Source organism: Pristiophorus japonicus, chromosome 8, assembly GCF_044704955.1.
Source record: "Pristiophorus japonicus isolate sPriJap1 chromosome 8, sPriJap1.hap1, whole genome shotgun sequence".
Taxonomy (NCBI): domain Eukaryota; kingdom Metazoa; phylum Chordata; class Chondrichthyes; family Pristiophoridae; genus Pristiophorus; species Pristiophorus japonicus.
Window position 1 is genome coordinate 69224283 of NC_091984.1, and position 24375 is coordinate 69248657.

A 24375-nucleotide genomic window follows, 5' to 3' on the forward strand; every position below is an offset into this window, starting at 1 on the left:
CAAAAAATCTGCAAAGGGACATAGACAGGCTAAGTGAGTGGGCAAACATTTGGCAGATGGAGTATAATGTGGGAAAGTGTGAGGCTATCCACTTTGGCAGAAAAAATAAAAAAGCAAATTATTATTTAAATGGAGAAAAATTACAAAATGCTGCAGTACAGAAGGACCAGGGGGTCCTTGTGCATGAAACACAAAAAGCTAGTAAGCAGATACAGCAAGTAATCAGGAAGGCATATGGAATGTTAGCATTTATTGCAAGGGGGATGGTGTATAAAAGCAGAGAAGTCCTGCTATAATTGTGCAGGGTATTGATGAGGCCACACCTAGAGTACTGCGTACAGTTTTGGTCTCCTTATTTAAGGAGGCATATACTTGCATTGGAGGCAGTTCAGAGAAGGTTCACGCGGTTGATTCCTGAGATGAAGGGATTGACTTATGAAGAAAGGTTGGGCAGGTTGGGCCTGTACTCACTGGAGTTCAGAAGAATGAGAGGTGATCTTATTGAAACATATAAGATAATGAGGAGGTTTGACAAGGTAGACGCACAGAGGGTGTTTCCAATCATGGTAGAATCTAGAACTAGGGGGCATAGTTTAAGAATAAGGGGTCGCCCATTTAAAATTGAGATGAGGAGGAATTTCTTCTCTGAGGGTTGTTAATCTGTGGAATTCTCTGCCCCAGAGAGCTGCGGAGGCTGGGTCATTGAATATATTTAAGGCGGAGATGGACAGATTTTTGAGCAATAAGGGAGTAAAGGGTTATGGAGAGCGGGCAGGGAAGTGGAGCTGAGCCCATGATCAGATCAGCCATGATCTTATTAAATGGCGGAACAGGCTTGAGGGACCAAATGGCCTACTCCTGTTCCTATTTCTTATGTTCTTATGACCCTTTTCTGCTTTGCAGTTTTTCCTGTTTCCATTTCTGCCTGCCTTACCCACCTCCTCTTGGCCTATTCACACATTGTGTTTTTAATTTTGCTCATTATACCTTCTATTGTCTCTGTTATGTATTAATGCTTGGGGGTCACCAGACACCAGAGGGCGCCGCGGTCGGAGGTCATCGGGCTGTACGCATGTGGCATTTGTGCTTGGTCACCTGTATATAAGCTCAGGAGTCTGGTTATTGTAAACTCACTCAGGTGCAACCTGATCCATCTTTATTCCAGCCCAAGAGTGCCAGCGTGACAAAGACACCCAGCTTATATACAGGTGACCAAGCACAAATGCCACAGTCTCATGCTAATTTCACTTTTGTCACTTAAACATCTCCTTTTTCCACTTCTATTTCTTCTCTCAGGAGCGTTTGAATGAGCGTGTGTGGACGTGTGTGTTTGTGAGTGTGCGCACATGTGTCTATGTGTTTCCCTCCCTGTTTCCTTTGTTCTGTTTTATTTTTAAATGTTGTTCGTCAGCGATACTAAATCATTTAACTCCTCTCCTCTTCCCAGAGATGGTGCCTCACCCGCAGACTGTTTCCAGCATTTTCTGCTTTTTTCAGATTTGCAACAGCTGCAACTTTTTGGTTTTTGATTAAACAGAGTAAGATTGCAGAACAAAGAAAGTTTGAGTTGCGAGAGGGTTGTACAGAGAGCAGTAGTGCGGAAAGCTTCACTGCTGGTATTCCATATCAACTTTTGAGATTGATAGAGAATGCGGGGGTGTAGCCGCAGCAGTTCTTGCGTTTGTGACATAAAATGTGGAAATCTGACTTTAGGTGCCAGCAACTCTTGATGCTGCTCCAGGCATGAGCTAGCAATAGACTGAAAGCTTGGCAACACCTCTCCTACTTACCGATATCTTAGTGAATACATACAGGATCAGGGATAGTATGGACATGTAGATTTGGATTCTCTGTCCTCCAAACCTTTTCTTCAAATACTCGGGCATGGTGACCACACCGGCAGCAATGTACACCGGGACAAAAACCCAACCAAGTGCCACCAGAAGCCAGGTCGCCTAAAACAAGAAGATGCAATCAGAGAGGTCAGAAGTCCGATCTCTATTTGTGTTCAGAGTAACATTATTTTGAACAATTGCATTAACCCCTGGCTAATGATTATTAAAAATATATATTTAGGCCATAATGATCTCAAAGACATGTGTATATCAATTTAGAAAGCTCAGAGGGGAAGTGAAAAAGGAAATAAGAGGGGCAAAGAGAGAGAATGAAAATAGATTGGCAGATAACATAAAAGGGAATCCAAATCTATAGGCATATAAATAGTAAACGGGTAGTAAGAGGAGGGGTGGGGCCGATTAGGGACCAAAATGGAGACCTACGCGTGGAGGCAGAGGGCATGACTGAGGTACTAAATGAGTACTTTGCATCTGTCTTTACCAAGGAAGAAGATGCTGCCAAAGGCATAGTGAATGAGGAGGTAGTTGAGATACTGGATGGGATAAAAATTGATAAAGAGGAGGTACTAGAAAGGCCGGCTGTACTTAAAGTAGATAAGTCACCAGGACCAGATGGGATGCATCCTAGGATGCTGAGAGAAATAAAGGTGGAAATTGCAGAGGTACTGGCCATAATCTTTCAATCCTCCTTAGATACGGGGCTGGTGCCAGAGGACTGGAGAATTGCAAATGTCACAACCTTGTAAGGATAAACCCAGCAACTACAGGCCAATCAGTTTAACCTCAGTAGTGGGGAAGCTATTAGAAACAACAATCTGGGACAAAATTAACAGTTACTTAGAATGATAGAATCATAGAAATTTATAGCACGGAGGGAGGCCATTTCAACCCATTGTGTCCGCGCTGGCCAACAAAGCTATCCAGCCTAATCCCACTTTCCAGCTCTTGGTCCATAGCCTTGTACATTATGGCACTTCAAGTGCATATCCAAGTACTTTTTTAAAGTGGTGAGGGTTTCTGCCTCTACCACCCTTTCAGGCAGTGAGTTCCATACCCTCACCATCCTCTCGGTGAAAAAAATCCCCTCAAATCCCCTCTAAACCTCCTACCAATTGCTTTAAATCTATGCCCCTTGGTTTTTGGCCCCTCTATTAAGGGAAATAGGTCCTTCCTATCCACTCTATCCAGATCCCTCATAATTTTATACACCTCTATACGGTTTCCCCTCAGCCTCCTCTGTTCCAAAGAAAACAAACCCAGCGTATCCAATCTTTCCACATAGCTAAAATTCTCCAGTCCAGGCAACATCCTCAAAATTTCCTCTGTACCCTTTCCAGTGCAATCACATTTTTTCTGTAAAGCAGTGACCAGAACTGCAAACAGTACTCTAGCTGTGCCCTAACTAGTGTTTTGTACAGTTCAAGCATAACCTCCCTACTCTTGTATTCTATGCCTCGGTTAATAAAGGCAAGTATTCTGTATGCCTTATTAACCACCTTTTCTACCTGGTCTGTTATGTTCAGGGATCTGTGGACATGCACTCCAAGGTCACTTTTGTTGTGCCTTACAAACTACTGCAAATCAACATGAGGCACATACTAGAGACAAGGTCATTCTGTGACCTGTACCTTTATTCACAGGACCAAGAAGTGATGACCCTGCATGGGACCTCCCTTTATATTGGGACTGGCGCTTGCCCTCAACAATGTCTGACAAGACTGGATGAACGAGGGACAGCCGAGTTTTTAGTGTACGTTTCATGAGTAGTTCCGCTGGTGGGACTCCCGTGAGCGAGTGCAGTCGGGACCTGTAGGCCAGCAGGCGGCGCGATAGACGGTATTGAAGGGAGGGTCCTTGAATCTGGTGCATGCCTTGCTTTATGATTTGGACCGCACGTTCCGCCTGGCCATTGGAAGCCGGCTTGAACGGCGTTGTCCTGACATGTTTGATGCCATTACCCGACATGAACTCCCAGAATTCATAGCTAGTGAAATACCAGCCATTGTCGCTAACTAGGATGTCCGGCAAGCCGTGGGTCGCAAAGACCACACGCAGACTCTCCACTGTGGTGGATGTCGTGCACGAATTCAATATGATGCACTCGATCCATTTTGAATACGCATCAACAACAATGAGGAACATTTTTCCCATGAACGGGCCTGCGTAGTCTATGTGAATACGTGACCATGGCCTGGTGGGCCAGGGCCACGGGCTGAGTGGGGCCTCCCTGGGGGCATTACCCAGCTGGGCACACGTCATGCACCTGCGAACACAGTGTTCCAGGTCTGCATCAATTCCCGGCCACCATACATGTGACTGGGCAATGGCCTTCATAAGCACGATGCCTGGGTGCTCGCTGTGGAGTTCCCTGATGAATGCTTCCCTACCCCTCTGCGGCATGACTACCTGGCTGCCCCATAGTAGGCAGTCGGCTTGGATGGAGAGTTCAGCCATCCGTCTGTGAAACGGTCTGATCTCTTCAGTGCATGCTCCGTGTGCGGGCGCCCAAACCCCAGTCAGGACACATTTCTTAATCAGAGATAGGAGGGGATCTCTGTTTGTCCAGATTTTGATCAGGTGGGCTGTGATGGGGGAGCCTGCGCTGTCAAAGGCATCGACAGCCATGACCATCTCCGCGCTTTGCTCCGTTGCCCCCTCAGTGGTGGCCAGTGGAAGCCTGCTGAGCGCGTTAGCGCAATTTTCGGTGCCTGGCCGGTGCCGTATGGTGTCATACGCAGCCAGCGTGAGAGCCCATCGCTGTATGCGAGCTGACACATTGGCATTGACAGCGTTGCTGTCGGACAACAGGGATGTTAACGGCTTGTGGTCCGTTTCTAACTCGAACCTTCTGCCAAAAAGGTACTGGTGCATCTTTTTCACCCCGTAGATACATGCAAGTGCTTCGTTTTCAACCATCCCATACCCCCTTTCTGCTTGGGAGAGCGACCTGGAGGCATAAGCCAAAGATTGGAGTTGGCCCTCATCATTACTCTGCTGCAACATGCACCCAACCCCATAGGATGATGCATCACATGTCAAAACCAATTTCTTACAGGGGTCGTATAGGGTCAATAACTTATTCGAACAAAGCAGGTTCCATGCCCGATTGAAAGCCCGTTCCTGACAGTCCCCCCAAAACCAATCGCAACCCTTACACAGGAGCATGTGTAGCGGCTCCAGCAATGTACTTAAGTTCGGTAGAAAGTTCCCGAAATAGTTCAATAGCCCCAGAAGTGAACGCAACTCTGATGTGTTGCCGGGCCTGGGCGCACGACGGATCGCCTCCGTTTTAGATTCGGTGGGCCGGATCCTGTCTGCGGCAACCCTCCTGCCCAAACACTCGACCTCTGGGGCCAAAAACACACACTTGGACTTCTTTAGTCGCAGGCCTACCCGGTCCAGTCGGCGTAGCACCTCCTCCAGGTTGTGGAGGTGTTCCTCGGTGTCTCGACCCGTGATAAGGATGTCGTCCTGAAATACGATTGTTCCGGGGATGGATTTGAGCAGGCTTTCCATGTTCCTCTGAAAGATAGCGGCTGCTGAACGAATGACAAACGGACACCTGTTGTAGACAAACAGCCTCTTGTGCGTGGTGATGGTGGTCAGTAGCTTTGATTCTTCGGCCAATTCCTGGGTCATGTAGGCTGAGGTGAGGTCCAACTTGGTGAACAGCTTGCCACCTGCCAGCATGGCAAAAAGATCCTCCACTCGGAAGCGGGTATTGGTCCTGGAGGGACACTCAGTTGATGGTGGCCTTGTAGTCACCACAGATCCTGACTGAGCCATCCATTTTTAGGACAGGGACGATGGGGCTTGTCCAGTCGCTGAATTCAACGGGCGAAATTATGCCCTCTCTTAGCAACCTGTCCAACTCACTCTCAATTTTCTCCCACATCACATACAGCACAGCTCTGGATTTGTGGTGCACTGGTGTGGCATCCGGGTGATGTGTATCACTACTTTGGTACCTTTGAAAGTCCCGACGCCAGGTTGAAATAATGACTCGAACTTTAGTAGGACCTGTGAGCATGAACTTCGCTCCACAGATGAAATTGCGTGCACATCCCCCTATTTCCAGTTCATCTCAGCTAGCCAGCTCCTCCCCAAAAGCGCGGGACCATTTCCCGGGACAATCCAGAGTGGCAGCCGGTTCTGAGATACATTATGTGTGACCACCAACATTGCACTGCCTAGCACTGGGATGATCTCTTTGGTGTACGTCCGTAATTGCGTGTCGATGTGTCCTAGTTTGGGTCTGTTAGCTCTGAGTGGCCATAGTTTCTCGAATTGTTGGACACTCATAAGTGACTGGCTGGCTCCTGTGTCCAGCTCCATGCATACCGGGAAGCCGTTTAACAGTACTCTCATCATCATAGATGGCGTTTTTGTGTATGAGCTGTGGATGTTTGCCACCTGGACCCGCTGAACTACAGCGTCCATTGCTGTGTCCCAGCCATACCCCTGCCTTGCAGACCCCTCTTGTGGTTCATTCACTTCGTAAACCAGCCTCGCTGCGGGCTTCCTGCACATCCTGGCTAAATGTCCACTCAAGTTACAATTTCTGCAGATGAATTGTTGAAACCAGCAGGTCTTCGCAGCATGTTTTCCCCCGCACCTCCAGCATGAGCTGAGATTGTTGCGAACAAAAGAGCTGTTACCAGGCATTCCTCTCTGATTGTCTCTTTGATTACTCTTGAGCACTCTGTTTGTGGGTGTCAATGGTCCCATCCCGGGACATATTGTCCCTTGTGATGGTGTAAATGTCCGTTCAACCTGCCATTGTCTCTGTTGCGGGCCCATCCTAGAGTCTGTTACTGCCTGGTTGGTGTCGAATTGCCCTTGCCTGCCTGTGGGGTTCTGAGTCGTGTTTACAATGTTAACTCCCTGCTCCATCGCCACGTTGGGAGCAGAGTTGCGCGTGTATATGATCTTGGTTTCCTCCTCCCCCACCATGAAGGTTTGAGCCATCAACGCCGCTGTTTCCAAGGTCAAGTCCTTGGTCTCAATTAGCTTCCTAAAATTCCCGGCATGACCAATGCCCTCAATGAAGAAATCCCATAACATCTCCCCCCTGCAGGTGTCTGTGAACTTACAGAGGCTGGCCAAGTGCCGGACGTCCGCAACGAAGTCCGGTATGCTCTGTCCTTCCCGACGTCGGTGCGTATAGAATCGGTGTCGGGCCATGTGTATACTACTTGCCGGTTTGAGGTGCTCACCGATCAGTTTGCTGAGCTCCTCGAAGGTCTTGTCCGCCGGCTTCTCTGGTGCGAGCCGGTCTTTCATCAACGCATTCGTCTTAGGTCCACAGCTGGTCAGTAGATGTGCCCTTCGCTTGTCAGCCACTGCCGCTCCCAGCCAGTCCTTCGTGACAAAGCTCTGCTGGAGCCTCTCAACAAAATCGTCCCAGTCCTCACCAACACAGTACCGTTCCACCGTGTTACCGGTGGCCATTCTCTTGAGTCGTTGATTCCCGTTTCTCATTGCCAAATTTTGTGTCCTTACACACTACAGCAAATCAACACGAGGCACAAACTGGAGACAAGTTCACTCTGTGATCTGTACCTGTATTCACAGGACCAAGAAGTGATGACTCTGCATGGGACCTCCCTTTATATACCTGGATGACCAGGTGTGGAGTGTCTCCCACTAGTTCACCCCTGTGGTCAAGGTGTGCATTTCTCACGTGTATACAGTGTACAGTGTTGTTACATGAAGGTTACAGTTATGTGAGGTTACGAACATGACACCTTTGATCCTCTACACTTCTCAGTGTCCTACCATTTAATGTGTATGTCCTTGCCTTGTTAGCCCTCCCCAAATGCATAACCTCACACTTCTCTAGATTGAATTCCATTTGCCACTGTTCTGCCCACCTGACCAGTTCATTGATATCTTTTTACAGTCTACTGCTTTCTTCTTCATTATCAACCACACAGCCAATTTCTGTGTCATTTACACACCCCCTACATTCAAGTCTAAATCAGTGATATATATCACAAAAAGCAAAGGACCCAGTACTGAACCCTGTGGAACCCCACTGGAAACAGCCTTCCAGTCACAAAAACACCCATCAAACAATTCTGTTTGCTTCCTGCCTGAGTCAATTTTGGATTCAACTTGCCACTTTGCCTTGGATCCCATGGGCTTTAACTTTCATGACCAGTCTGCCATGTGGGACCTTATCAAAAGCCTTGCTAAAATCCATATACACTACATCATACGCACTACCCTCATCGAACCTCCTGGTTATCTCCTCAAAAACTTCAATCAAGTTAGTCAGTTGGACAAGTATGGATTAATTAAGGAAAACCAGAACTGACTTGTTAAAGGATTGATTGAGTTTTTTGATGAGGTAACAGAGTGAGTTGATGAGGGCAATGCTGTTGATGTGGTGTACATCGGAGAGAGGAGCGGACCTGAGATAAAACGGCAAGAGCAGTGGCACTATAAGGAGAGAGGCAGTGCGAGCAGGGAAAGCAGAGGCAACGGAACCTTCGACGATTTCTAAAAACCCAAGAGTGATGTCACAGGACAGCAGGTAGGTGATTGGTTGGTGAGTATTAAGGTTTTTTTTTCTCTAACCTAGGACAATGGTTTAAACTAGGGCCAGGAAACTATAACGTACTGTATTAAATTTATAGCTTAACTAGTTAACCTAATTAATATAACTATATATAATCATTGAATAAAGACTAACTAATTAAATTTAAAAAAAATAAGGCTAGGCTGAGATATGACAGGGCAGGTTGTGTGTCTGGACTGCAGTATCTGGAGTTTGTGGACAGCGAGACTGTCCCGAGCAAACACGTCTACAGGAGATGTCTCCATCTCGAATATCTCTGGCTCAGAGTCATTGAGCTCGGAGTGCAAGTTGGAGACACTCTGACGCATAAGGAAGGGGGGAGGAATTTCTGGATAGTTTTATCTAGTGTCCCATGTCATACCCCAGAGGAAAGCACAGGTTTAGGAAAGGGAGGGTGTGACTGTTAGGGAGCTGGGTAGAGGGGATTTATGAGAAGTTGAGAAGGAGGTCCCGCAGACACTGGTCCTGTACAACAGGTACGATGTACTCACTACCTGCGAGGACAAGGAAAAAGATTGCAGGGAGGACAGCCACAATGGACACCAAGGCACCGTAGCTCAGAAAGCTGTTGGGGGAGGGGGGGGTTGCGGAAGAGTAATGTGGTACTGACAGGGGACTATATGATTATTGGGATAGATAGCGTCCTCTGCAGCCAAGACCGAGAATCCCGAAGGGTGTGTTGCCTACTCGGTGCCAGGGTAAGTGATATCTCATGGCAGCTGGAGAGAAACTTGGAAAGGGAGGGTGTGAATCCCGTTGTCGTGGTCCATGTTGGAACAGATTACATAAGTAGGAATAGGGAGGTTGTCCTACTCAGGGAATATCAGGAGTTAGGCTCTAAATTAAAAGCAGGACCTCAAGGGTAATAATCTCTGGATAGAAGCAGACAGATCAGGAAAATTAACACATGGGGAAAGGGCTTGTGTGGGAAAGACGGGTTACTTTTCATGGGACACTGGCACCAGTTCTGGCACAGGAAGTAGCTGTACTGATGGGATGGACTCCATCTGAACCGGGATGGGGCCTGTGTCCTAGCAGAAAGGGTAAATAGGGTGGTGGAAAAGGCTTTAAACTAGTAAGATGGGTGCAGGGATCGACAAGAAACATAACCACTATAAATATAAACAAAACAGGAAAAGTGAACATAGGAAAGAATAAAGTAAGGGAGGACATTAATGGCAGGGGAATAAATAGAGTTATAGAACAGGAGTCTAAAAAGATGGTTAAACAGAAAGTGAGAGGAAATCCTATTAATAATTAGTTAAACTTTCAGTACAACAATGCACACAGTGTCCGTAATAAAACAGGGGAGTTGGAGGCAATCATGCATTGTGACGAACCAGACAGAGTAGGGATTTCTGAGACATAGCTACAGAAAAATTAGGACTGGGAATTAAATATTGCAGGGTATAACATATTTAGAAAAAAGAGAGAGGGAAATGGGGGAGGTGGAGTACCTGTACTTATTAGGGATAACATAATGGCAGTAGAAAAAGGTGATGCAGCTATAAGCAAGACAAAAATAGAATCCACATGAATAGAGATAAAAGATAATAAAGGATTAATCACAGTAATAGATGTAGTCTACAGACCACCTAATAGTGGAAGGGAGGTGGAGGAAGAAATATGTAGACAAGTTAGGGAAATGAGTAAAAAACATAGAATAATAATCATGGGGGATTTCAACTACCCCGATATTAATTGGAAATAAGAGGTAGGTAAAGGGGACAATGTGTACAGGACTGCTTTCTAATCCAATATGTAATACGCCCAACAAGGGAGGATTAGCTATTGGATTCAGTAATGGGGAATGAACCAGAGCAGATAAGAGAAGTAAAAGTAGGGGAACATCTAGGGAATAGTGACCATAATATAGTTCATTTTAAGGTGATAATTGAGAAGGACATAAGTATGATGAAAACCAGGTAAATAGATTGGAGTAAAGCTGATTTTGAGGGGCTGAGAATAGAACTTGAGAAAATAAAATGGGCAATAATATTGGCAAAAAGTGATACAGAACACCAATAGGAAACATTTAAAATGGTGGTCAACAGATTGCAGGAAAAATATATTCCACTAAAAGGAAAGAAAAAAACAAACACCAATGAGACCCCAGGGATGAATAAAGCCAAAAGGGAACAATTGAGAGTAGGGAAAGAGCCATACATTAAGTAAATAAACAGTAGAGAAGTGCATGATAAGGGAGAATATGAAAAGATTAGGAAAGAATTTAAAAAAAACAATTTGGAAGGTAAAGAAGAACAATGAAATTAAATTATCAAGGAACATAAAACAAAATAGTAAAATATTTTACAGGCACATCAATTAAAAAAAGGAAGGTTGGGATGGGAATAAGGCCATTAAGGGACAGGCAGGATAATACCACCGCTAATGATAGAGAGAAGGCAGAAATATTAAGTAATTATTTCGCTTCAGTTTTTACCAGGGAGATAGAAAAGGTGGACATGGCATTGGATGATGAGATTAGTATTGAGATAAGTGCATTTAAAATAAAAAAGGGATCTATTAAATAAATTAATCAACTGAAAGAGGATAAAACCCCTGGTCTGGATGGATTGCATCCACACATTTTAAAAGAATCTAGGGAAGAGATCTTCTACTTCTTAGGCGGACTACACATATTTAATAATTTGTTAGAAGAAGGTGTAGTGCCAGAGAACTGGAGGATAGCTAACATAATACTTACATTTAAGAATGGGGATAGAGCATGACCAGGGAATTATAGACCAGTCAGCTTAACATTGGTGGTAGGAAAAATAATGGAAACATTACAAAAGGAGAAAATAGAAGAGCATCTAGAAACCAAAAATACAATAATAGTCAGCATGGATTTCAAAAGGGAAAGCCTTGCTTGACCAAACTTATTGAATTTTTTGAAGAGGTAACAGAGAGAGCAGATGTAATTTTTCTAGATCTTCAAAAGGCCTTCGATAACGTAACCCATAATAGACTGATGAATAAGGTCAGAGAATGCGGAGTCAGGGGACAAGTAGCAGAATGGATGGCTTCAAGACAGAAAACAGTGGGTAGGAGTAAAGGGTAGCTATTCACAGTGGCAAAGGTAGGTAGTGGTATTCCCCAAGGATCAGTGCTGTGACCACTGTTTTTCACAATTTGCATTAACGATTTAGACTTTGGAATCAAAAACACAATTTCTAAATTTGCGGATGACACCAAATTGGGGCCGATAGTCAATACTGAGGAGGACTGCAACAAATTACAGGAGGACATTAATAAAGTTGCAGAATGAGTATATAATTTTCAAATGAAGTTCAAAACAGACAAATGTGAGGTGTTACATTTTGTTAGGAAGAATAGGGAGGTCACTTATTACTTGGAGGGTGCGAGTCTAGGTGGGGTAGAGGAACAAAGGGATGTCGGAGTACAAATACACTAATCACTAAAAGTTACGACACAGGTTAGCAAGGCCTTAAAAAAGCAAACCGAGCACTAGAGTTTATTTCTAGAGATATAGGGGTACAAATTGCCCCCTGCCCGAAATGGGGTGCTTCCACCCCGTTTCGATGGTTTTTACTGCAGCTGCGGTTCAGGTCGCCTATTGAGCGACATTCGGCTCTTTGGTTTTTTGTTTTGATCCAGAAGTCAGTCTTAATGGGGGCGGTGACTGCACCTGAGGGGCAAAGATGCGGCGGTGACAAGTCGGAGCGGAGTCACCGCCGCGATGTCGTCATCACAGCGCTGTTCCATTTGCTCTCCCCTTCACTTACAGAGGAGAGTCTTCGTGATTTAAAAACTTTGGCCCACTGGGCCACCAGGGAGGGTTTCGACCGGACAAGTAGCCTGGCACCTAAGAGGGGGTGCCAGGCTGCCTGTTGGCCACCCGACTGAACCCGGGAGCATAACTGTCAGGCTGACGTAACGGTCGGCCAACAAAAAAAAAACATGGCGGCAGCAGCAGTGCGCCCTCCCCCTTAAGGCAAGCCGCACCGCCGCTGCAGAAGGCCACAGCCTCACTGGATCAGCGGGAAAAAGCTTGTTTTGGTAGGCCGAAGATTTTCCGAGCGGAATGTTGCCGTCGGGGGATTAGGTCGGCAGTGCGCACGGTGATGACGACCTTAAGACGGATCAGCAGCAGCGGAGCGGTAAGGCGGGGTGATCGGGGCACCACCGGGAAAACGCGGGAGGGCAATTGGACCAGTAGCAGCCATTCCACCAAGAGTCGGCGGCCACTCCACTCCACAGCGTGGCTGCCGATTTGCGATGGTAACAAGCCTTAAGGAAAGGGGCAATTTCAGCCCCATAGAATTGAATAGTAGGAAAGTTATGCTAAACCTGTATCGAACCTTGGTTAGACCACACTTAGAGTACTGCCTACAGTTCTGGTCGTCATATTATAAAAAGGATGTAGCAGCAGCACTGGAGGGGATGCAGAGAAGATTTACAAGGATGACGCCAGAAATGTGAGGGTATACACATCAGAAAAGGATGAACAGGCTGGGTCTCTTTGCTCTTGAAAAAAGAAGGCTGAAGTGTGACGTAACGGGTATTTAAAATTATGAAAGGTTTTGATAGAATGGATACAGAGAGAATGTTTCCACTTGTAGAGAAGAGCATAACTAGAGACCATCAATATAAGATAGTCACCAGGACGGTGATACGACCTACCACAGGGATTTTCTCTCCCGAGGAGCCTTGCAGCACTATCTTGGATTTGTCCAATGGGAAATCACGCAATTTGTCGAGGTATAGAGACTCTGGTACTACACTCACGGATGCACCTGTATCAATTTCCATTGGTATCTTGAATCCCGCAACATCTATGTGGATTTTGATACTTTCCGATTCGCTGTCCGTTAACCTCGTGCTCCTGATGACATGTAACTTTAACATCTCCTCGTCCTGTTGTTGTTCTTCCATGCTATGTAGTCTCTGGGGATTTCTACTCATAGCTTTGAACGCTGGACTCATAGCTTTAAAAACTGGTTTACCCTTCAGTCGGCATGCCTTCGCAAGATGCCCAGTCTTTCTGCAGAAGAAACACTCTGCCTTCACGTATGGACAACTTTGAGCAATGTGTTGTCCCAGGCACCGATAGCACGACTTCAATGCTCTGTTAGAATTTCCAGTTTCTGAGACTTTGGGCCCCCACCGCCTTTTATTTTGAACCTGCAGGTGATTCACCTCGGTTGACTGATGACCGTAATTATTATGAAATTCTCGGGAATATTGTTCGGCCATGCCCATCGACCTCGCTGTCTGACAAACAATCTCAAAAGTCAAGTCATCCGTCGTCAATAACTTCCTTCTGATCGCATCATTTTTCACCCCAGAAACAAAATAATCCCACAATGCTTGGTTTTGAAAGTTTCCGAAATTACAGTGAATAGATGACTTTTTTAATACTACAATGCAATCACTGATACATTCATCAGACTTTTGATTCCATATCCCAAAATGATAGCTTTCAGCAGTTTCTAACGGTTTGGGGTTATAGTGCTGCTCCAGCTTCAATAAAATCTCTTTAAGCGTCAGGCACAAGCAGATTTACAAGGGTTTCGTAAAATGTTGGTCCAGCTTTCGATAAGAAAATTGCTCCATTACGTTCCAATATTGCCTGATTCTGGACTGCATTGTCTGGAACTTCGATTATGTTATTTACAGTGAAGTACCTTTCTAGCCGATCCACATACGCTTTAAAACGTTCCCGGTCATGTCTATATTCACCCAAATGTCCCATTATACCTGCAGGTGCTGCCATTTTAATTTCTAGCTGTTCACACAGTGTGCTGTATTTTACCTCGGATTTTGAAGCTTTTTCCAAAGGCAGAGAAGCTCCCAATGTCTCTTTGTCGGCTGGCTGAATCCTTCACCAACAAAATTTCAGCTTTAAATCATCCGAAAAATCCCATCCTCGTCGCCAAATGTGATATATTCACAGAGCACAAGCACATACAGCTTCTAACATGGCTGACAGCTCTGTCGGAAGCCTCCAGAACATGCCTGCTATGCCCACATCCACAGTGTGGAGCCACAAACATTACAAGCTCACAGACATTACACATATGAGGGAAAAGAGAATAGAGGGTTATGCTGATAGATTTAGATGAGGAAAGATGGGAGGAGGCTCGAGTGGAATATAAATGCTGGCATGGACTGGTTGGGTTGAATGGCTTGTTTCTGTGCTGTCTATCCTATGTACATGGACTTCCAAAACGTGTTTGATAAAGTGCCACAGCATAGGCTTGCTAGCAAAGTTTAAGTCCATGGAATAAAAGGGACAGTGACAGCATGGATATGAAATTGGCTAAGTGACAGGAAACATGGAATGGTGGTGAATGGTTGATTTCTGAACTGGAGGAAGGTATACAGTGATGTTTCCAGAGGTCGGTACTAGGACAGATCCACGGAGGATCACGACGAAACAGAACCTCTGATAGAGGAGGCAGAGGTAAAGGGGGTGCACACATTCACCATGAATTGTCCCCCGATAATGCTGAATGTTGAACTAAATGGACTCCCGGTGTCAATGGAGCTGGACATGGGGGCGAGTCAGTCCATCATGGGCAAAAAGACTTTTGAAAGACTGTGGTGCAACAAGGCCTCAAGGCCAGTCTTAACTCCAATTCGCACGAAACTAAGAACTTACACGAAAGAACTGATTCCTGTAATCGGCAGTGCTACCGTAAAGATCTCCTATGATGGAGCGGTGCACAAGCTACCACTCTGGATTGTACGGGGCGATGGTCCCATGATGCTCGGCAGGAGCTGGCTGGGAAAAGATACGCTGGAACTGGGACGACATCCGAGCGCTATCGCCCGCTGACGACACTTCGTGTGCACAGGTCTTAAACAAATTTCCTTCGCTGTTCGAACCAGGCATCGGGAAATTCCAAGGAACAGATCCACCTAATTCTGGGGGCACGACCCATCCATCACAAGGCGAGAGCAGTACCGTACATGATGAGAGAAAGGGTAGAAATCGAGCTCAACCGGCTACAAAGAGAGCGCATCATCTCACCGATCGAGTTCAGCGAGTGGGCCAGTCCTATTGTCCCAGTCCTCAAGGGAGACGGCACCGTCAGAATCTGTGACGATTACAAAGTAACTATCAATCATTACTCCCTGCAGGACCAATACCCACTTCCAAAAGCGGACGACCTCTTTGCAACGCTGACGGGAGGAAAGACGTTCACGAAGCTGGATCTGACCTCAGCCTACATGACGCAGGAACTGGAGGAATCATCGAAGACCCTCACCTGCATCAACATACACAAAGGTCTTTTTGTTTACAACAGATGCCCGTTTGGAATCCGATCAGCGGCGGCGATATTCAAGAGAAACATGGAAAGTTTACTGAAGTCGGTCCCGCACACTGTGGTCTTCCAGGACGGCATCTTGGTCACAGGTCGAAACACAGTCGAGCCCCGTTTAAACCAGCGTCCAATGGTCAGGCAGAGAGAGCAGTGCAAACCATCAAGCAAGGCTTGAAGAGGGTAACTGAAGGCTCACTGCTGACTCGCCTATCCCGAGTCCTTCTTAGCTACCGCACGAGATCACACTCACTCACTGGGATCTCACCTACTGAACTGCTCATGAAAAGAGCACTTAGGACTAGGCTCTCCTTAGTTCACCCTGATCTACATGAACAGGTAGCGAGCAGGCGGCTTCAACAAAGTGCATACCATGATAGCGCAAATGTGTCACGCGAGATCAATGTCAATGATCCTGTATTTGTATTAAATTATGGGCAAGGTCCCGGCACGGTCATGGCCAAAGAGGGGAGCAGGGTGTTTCGGGTCAAACTTTCAAATGGACTCATTCACCGGAAATACTTGGACCAAATCAAACTCAGATTCACTGACTACCCTGAGCAACCCACCTTGGACCCTACCTTTTTTAATCCCCCAACATACACACCAGTGGCAACTGACACCACGGTTGACCACGAAGCAGAACCCATCATCCACAGCAGCCCAGCAAGGGCCCAACACACCGGGCAGCCAGCAAGGCCAGCTGCACAGCAGCCCAGTGAGGGCCCAACAAATGACTCAACAACACCAGCTTTCACACCAAGATGATCAACCAGGGCAAGAAGGGTCCCAGATCGACTCACATTGTAAATAGTTACACTATTGACTTTGGGGGGGGGGGGAATGTTGTTATGTATCTGGACTTGTATATACTCTGTACAGCCACCAGAGGGCTCATTTCCCGGAGTCCCAAGGGATCTCATAATCCCTTGGGAGCACAGGTATTTAAAAGTGCTTCACAGGTTGGAGAGGCACTCTGAAGACCTGCAATAAAAGACTAAAGTCACACTTTACTTTGAGCTCAGTGTTCAGTCTGACTCTTTCTCCATACACTACACTATCAAATTGCTAACTTCCTCAAGGTGCAGGAAGCAATAGACTGTACACACATCGCGATGCGGGCACCTTTTCAGGATGCAGAGGTTTTCAGGAATGTGCAACTGGTTGTCGACCACCAGCAAATTATTATGGCAGTGAATGCTAAATTTCCGGGCAGCATCCATGATGCTCACATCCTGTGTGAGAGCACTGAATCTGACTTGTTTAACAATCAGCCACAAGGTCAATGCTGGATGCTTGGTGACAAAGGATATGGCCTCGCCACCTGGCTGATGACCCCCCTGTGTGACACCCACACCGAAGCCAAGAAGCGATACAATGAGAGCCACAGAGCCACTCGCAATATCGTGGAGAAAACCATTGGAGTGCTTAAGCAGCGCTTTAGATGCCTGGACCACTCAGGAGGTGACCTCCAATACCACCCTGAGCAGGTAGCTCAATTCATGGAGGTGTGCTCCATGCTGCACCACTTGACTATCAGGGGTGGACAAGAATTGCCTGATGACCCTGATAGTCCACCTCACCAGAGAGAGGAAGAGGAGGATGAGGAGGTGGATGCTGACATCGGCGCAGACAATCAGGCTGACGCTGAAGCCATGCCCCCGCTCCCCTGTAGACCGCATGAAAGGGCCGGTCGTAGCATGATAGCTGCAATGTCAGGAGCTCATAAATGAGCGCTTTGCCTGAAAGAACATTGGTGGTATTTACAAGACTGACACACTGCTGGGTGTGCAGGTCATACATCAATGGTGTGCATCACCTTGCTGACAGTTAAAGTTTAAGTTGATTGAAGTTAAGTGTACTTATACCCTTTGATGTTAAGGAATCACCAGCGTGTAACGGTGCAGCTATCTGAGCCAATGTGCAACAAGGTTTTGTTAAATAAAAAACATTTATACCGAACATTTGTCATAAGTATTTCTGCAAAAGCTAACCCTTCCCTGCCCCCCACTCCCCACCCCGCTCCCTCCACTTCTCCTCCCCACCTATACCCCTTCCCCTTCGCCTCCTGACTCCAAGCCCCCTGGCCGAGGAGCTCCTCAGGCGATGCTTCATTGCTTCATTGGTGGGGGGGGAGTGGGCAGGGCGGGGATGACGGCCGAACCGCTGCTTGCACGGATGCGGGAGAGGACGGTCCCGAGGTGGGAACATGCTTCGAGCCAGAAGCAAGATGTTGCTCCTGGCTCTCATGTGTCATTGGCAATGGGGGTGCAGCACCTTGGGGTGCAGTGCCGCGCTCCGGGACCACTGGGAGCCCTCTGCCACCAGTGTTCCTGGCTACCAACTTCAGGGCCTCCTCCATCTCTTCCATGTTATATATTATTTGTTGGACAAAAACTCGGTGCCAACTATGTTCTTGGTGCTTAGTAGGCCTTTTGTTGCTGGTGAATCTCCCTTGTACCTCCCACAACAGCCAAACATGCACACACCACAGCCACACACGCTTTCAGTCCCTCTTTGCTCCCTCTCTCTCTGTCTCCTCTTCTGCGCATGTCATGATGACCCCTGACCTCCTGAATCGCAGGAATCGAACAATGCCGTGCTGTTGCTAAGGACGGCGACACTTTACAGCAGAAGATCAGAAAAATTTAATGCTAACGCCCATTTCATATCGGTCATGGTAACGCCCAATTTCAAAAATGGAGACTAGGGGCTTTGAGAATGGGCAATCTGAAAACCTATTTTTACCGCCCAAACCGGAAATACCGCCCATTTTTGGGTGATCTGCACAAAAGTATAAAATCTAGCCCTTAGACTTGGGTGTACAGGGCACAATTTCAAAATTTGCAGATGTCACAAAACTTAAAAGTACAATGAACAATGAGGAGAATAGTGATAGACTTCAATAGGACATAGACAGGCTGGTGGAATGGGCGGACACGTGGCAGATGAAATTTTATGGAAAAAGTGCAAAATGGTACATTTTAGTAGGAAGAACAAGGAGAGGCAATATTAACTAAAGGGTACAATTCTAAAGGGGGTGCATGAACAGAGATGTGAGGGTATATGTGCATAAATCATTGAAGGTGGTAGGGCAGATTGAGAAAGTGGTTAAAAGAGTATACGGGATCCTGGGCTTCATAAATAGAGGAATAGAGTACAAAAGCAAGTAATTATTGACAGATCGCTTCTGTCATCTCAACTTCAGCTGCCATCTATTCCATCAGCATTGGTGCCATTTGAAAAAATTTCATTTTGGACCTCAGAATCCTACCATGTTCAGCTCCAGCCCCAACACCAGCATCACCAGGCACACCAGCAACAACACCAACCTTTTCCACAATCAACTGATGCTGCACAGGCCACAGGTCATCAGCACCTGACCACATTACTGCCCGGGAGGCCAGGGATGGGGGCGGGTAGCTCTTTTGCGCCACATGATGTGCCAGGTTGGCACCACCCCACACCAACACCATAAAGCAGCCCCACAATGCCAAAGCCTTTCCTTTCACATTCATCACCACTGCGAGGATACCGTTATGTCTGACCATTCACTACAACTCACTAAGCCACTTCCGAAGGAGCACACAAATCGGTCCAAGAAGACAAAGTGTTGAAAATAAAGATTTCAATGTTAGACAACACATTAACAGAAACTTGAGATGAACATTGGCTAAAAAACCCAAGTGCCTACCTTGTGTGTTGTCAGTTGGTATGATTGGACAAGGATGGCGGTGAGTGTGAGGGGGGCTAGTGAGATGGGGATGTGATAATGTAGATAGAGAGAGAGGGATGGGCGGAGGTGCAAGGTAAGTTGGTGTGAGGAAGGATGTGCAGGGGTAGGGTAGGGAAGGTAGAGTGATGGGGATGTGATAAGTGGCACAGCAGGATAAGGTTAAGTGTAGCTTTGCAATAATGTTTTGTGATCTACTGAGATCATTGAAAGGTTTCTGCCATGGCAGCCTGGTCCTCCTGCTGACATTCCTGCCTGTGCTCTCCTGTGCAAAATGCAACCAGGCTGTGTTTGTGTCCTGGGAAGGGCTCTTCCGCCCATGGGAAAGGAATAGAACCTCCCTGCATGCTTTGACTCCCTCAAAAGTATATAGAGGGAGTCATGAGAAAGCCTGGGTGCAGCCAGTGTAATGCTGTGCTTGTCAGTGTTTGCAGCACCTCAATGATATAGAACAACTGACCAGAACCACTGTGAAAATGAATGTGGACATGGTTCCTTTAAGGAAACCGACTGATGTCATGTTATCAAATGACATCATCAGACCCACTTCCTTTTAATTGGCCGGGAACCTCGCAGGGCGGGCTGAACAAGCCCAATTAGGGGAAAGTCGTGGGGAAAGCTAAAATGGAGCCAGGAGCGGCTTTCGAATCTGCCCTTGACATCGCCCACCTCGCTTGGGGAAATCGTGGCCTGAGTGTGCCCATTGTGATAAAATGTAATGTTTTGTTGTCTCATTCCTTTAAATTAACACACAATTTATAAGAACTTTCAAAACAACTGGCTACAGAAACTTGGCCAAGCTTGAAAACCAATAGCCACCCAATCGAACCCCTTCATATTTTAGCCCTACTTTCTCATTGGTGGGATGATCCTAAACAGAACACCAAGATCTGATAGTTATCAGCAAATCAGTGGAAACATGGATTTAAACGTTATATGTGGCTCCCAAGGCTCCATCATAGATACTTATGCAACTCACAAAAGCTTGGACAGCAAGGCCTTGGCGTATTAGCAAAGCCTCTGTGCGATTTGCCTACTGAGTAGTGGGTTGAAATAATTAATATCTTTGTTATTTTACTGCTCATTTGATGGGATTTCACTGCTTTATACTACAATCTTCATAACCTCTGCAAGAAAATCATAGTAAAGAGCACTCAAATCCCATTTAAATTTGTCTGTACACTCTTCAATGTGCTTCCCAAGTAAGTAACTCAGTACTGGAGTAAAACTGTGTCAGCTCAAATGTAATAACTAATTCAGAATACAAAACACAACACGAAATCAAGACAAGTGCAGGAAGAAAAACATAAAAGATTTGAAGATGTATGATTTGTTAATTTTGTCCTGCAGCTTCTAATATTTAGAAACAGTAATTGACTGCAGTTAAATACAGACTGAACCATACAGTACATGAGAAATTTATGTTTCAGCAATGGACAGCTTTTGAGCAAGAATCAAAAATCTTAGAATCATAGAACCATAGAAAAATTATGACACAGAAGGAGGCCATTCAGCCCATTGTGTCCGTGCCGGTCAAAAAAGAGCTACCCAGCCTAATCCCATCTTCTAGCAATAGGTCCAAAGCCCTGTCAGTCACAGCTCTTTAAGTGCACATCCAAGTACTTTTTAAATGTGATGAGGGTTTCTGCTTCTACCACCCTTTCAGGCAATGAGAAAAAAAATTTCCTCATCTCTCCTCTAATCCTTCTACCAACTCCTTTAAATCTATGCCTCTTGGTTATTGACACCTCTGCTAATGGAAATAGTTCCTTCCTATCCATTCTATCTAGGCCCCTCATAATTTTATACACCTCAATTAAATCTCCCCTCAGCCTCCTCTGTTCCAAACAAAATAACCCCAGCCTATCTAATTTCTCCTCATGAGCGTTCAATAATTTGAAAAGCTATAGCAACTCAAAGCCAGCAGACCCAAACTAGAACGCATTGAGATGCAATTACGGACGTACACCAAATAAATCATTCCAGTGCTAGGCAGTGCAATGTTGGCTGTCACACACAATGGATCAGTGAACAGGCTGCCGCTCTGGATTGTCCCGGGAATTGGTCCCGCACTGTTGGGGAGGAGCTGGTTAGCTGAGATGAACTGGAAATGGGGGGATGTGCACGCAGTGTCATCTGTGGAGCGAAGTTCATGCTCACAGGTCCTATAGCAATTTGAGTCGCTATTCCAACCTGGCGTCGGAACGTTCAAAGGTATGAAAGTAGTGATTCGCATCACCCCGGACGCCACACCAGTGCACCACAAAGCCAGAGCTGTGCCGTATGTGATGCGGGAGAAAATTGAAAGCGAATTGGACCGTTTGCTGAGAGACGGCATCATCTCGCCCGTTGAATTCAGCGACTGGGCGAGCCCCATTGTTCCCATCCCAAAAGCGGATGGCTCGGTCAGGATCTGTGGCGACGACAAGGCCACTATCAACCGGGTGTCCCAACAAGACCAATACCCGCTTCCGAGAGCGGAGGATCTTTTTGCCACGCTGGCAGGTAGCAAGCTGTTCACCAAGTTGGACCTCACTTCAGCCTACGTGACCCAGGAACTGGCCGAAGAATCCAAACTACTGACCACAATCACCACGCACAAGGGACTGTTTGTTTACAACAGGTGCCTGTTTGGCATTCGGTCAGCAGCCGCGATCTTTCAAAGAAACATGGAAAGCCTGCTCAAATCCATTCCTGGAACGATTGTATTCCAGGACGATATCCTGATCACGGGTCGGGACACCGAGGAACACCTCCACAACCTGGAGGAGATGCTATGCCGACTGGACCGGGTAGGCCTGTGACTCACAAAACCTAAGTGTATGTTTTTGGCTCCCGAAGTCGAGTTTCTGGGCAGGAGGGATGCTGCAGATGGGATTCGGCCTACCGAATCCAAAACAGAGGCAATTCGACGAGCGCCCAGGCCCTACAACACATCGGAGTTGCGTTCATTTCTAGGGCTCTTGAACCATTTCGGGAACTTTCTGCCGAACTTAAGCATATTGTTGGAGCCACTACACGTGCTCCTGCGTAAGGGTTGCGATTGGTTTTGGGGGGACTATCAAGAACGGGCTTTCAATCGGGCGGGGAACCTACTCTGTTCAAATAAGTTGTTGACCCTGTACAAACCCTGTAAGAAATTGGTTCTGACATGTGATGCATCGTCCTATGGGGTTGGGTGCGTGTTGCAGCAGTACAATGCTGAGAGCCAACTACAACCTGTGGCTTATGCCTCCAGGTCGCTCTCTCAAGCTGAACGGGGATATGGGATGGTTGAGAAGGAAGCACTCGCATGTGTCTATGGGGTGAAAAAGATGCCAGTACCTTTTTGGCAGGAGGTTCGAATTAGAAATGGACCACAAGCCGTTAACATCCCAGTTGTCAGACAGCAAGGCTGTCAATCCCAATGCGTCAGCTCGCATATATCGATGGGCTCTCACGCTGGCTGCGTATGACACCATACGGCACCGGCCCGGCACTGAAAATTGCGCCGACGCGTTCAGCAGGCTTCCACTGGCTACCACTGAGGGGGCAGTGAAGCAAAGCGCGGAGATGGTCATGGCCGTTGATGCCTTTGACAGCGCAGGCTCCCCCATCACAGCCCGCCAGATCAAAATCTGGACCAACAGAGATCCCCTCCTATCCTTGATTAAGAAATGTGTCCTGACTGGGGATTGGGCGCCCGCACACGGAGCATGCCCTGAGGAGGTCAGACCATTTCACAGGCGGATGGATGAGCTCTCCATCCAAGCCGACTGCCTACTATGGGGCAGCCGGGTAGTCATGCCCCAGAGGGGCAGGGAAGCTTTCATCAGAGAACTCCACAGTAAGTACCCAGGCATCGTGCTGATGAAGGTCATTGCCCGGTCCCACGTTTGGTGGCCGGGAATTGATTCAGACCTGGAACACTGTGTTCGCAGGTGCACGACGTGTGCTCAGCTGGGAAATGCCCCCAGGGAGGCCCCGCTCAGCCCGTGGCCCTGGCCCACCAGGCCATGGTCACGCATTCACGTAGACTACGCAGGTCTGTTTATGGGGAAAATGTTTCTCATCGTGGTTGATGCGTACTCGAAATGGATCGATTGCATCATTTTGAATTCATGCACGACATCCACCACTGTGGAGAGTCTATGTGCGATCTTTGCGACCCACGGTTTGCCGGACATCCTTGTTAGTGATAATGGCCCATGTTTCACTAGCTACGAGTTCCGGGAGTTCATGTCGGGTAATGGCATCAACCATGTCAGGACAGCATCGTTCAAAGCCGGCCACCAAACGTGTGACCGGGCAATGACGTGCGGTCCAAATCATAAAACAAGGCATACTCAGGATTCATGGTCCCTCCTTCAATGCCGCCTATTGCGCCTCCTGCTGGCCTATAGGTCCCGACCGCACTCGCTCACGGTGATCCTGCCTGCGGAGCTCCTTATGAAACGTACACTCAAAACTCGACTGTCCCTCATTCATCCAGTCTTGTCTGACATTGTTGAAGGCAAGCGCCAGTCCCAAAATGAGTACATTGACCGTAATTCAAGGGGGAGATGTATAGAAATTGGTGACCCCGTATTTGTTCTCAATCACGCTTTGGGGCCCAAATGGCTTGAAGGTACTGTAATAGACAAAGAGGGGAATAGGATCATAGTGGTTAAACTTAACAATGGGCAGATATGCCGCAAGCATCTTGACCAAGTAAAAAAAAGGTTCAGCATGGACTCTGAGGAAGATCATGAGATGGTATTCACACCAACGCCAGTGAACGAGCAACAAGAACATTCAGCAGCATGCACAGTCCCTGCAGTTAGCCCGGACAGGCCGCAATCACCACAGGGGACAGACACGCAGGCCAAGGCTCAACAGCCAGAGCCCCAACTGCGGTGCTCCACGAGAGAGCGCAGACCACCCGAAAGACTT

General features: G+C 47.0%; 1 protein-coding gene across 1 annotated transcript in view; it reads right to left on the minus strand.

Moving 5' to 3' along the window:
- Positions 1-24375, minus strand: part of slc5a9 (solute carrier family 5 member 9) — a 102954-nt gene that overhangs the window by 71078 nt on the left and 7501 nt on the right. Inside the window, exon 4 of the mRNA XM_070886910.1 lies at positions 1791-1955. Coding sequence (XP_070743011.1) covers positions 1791-1955 — 165 coding nt within the window. The remainder of the gene's footprint in view (positions 1-1790; positions 1956-24375) is intronic.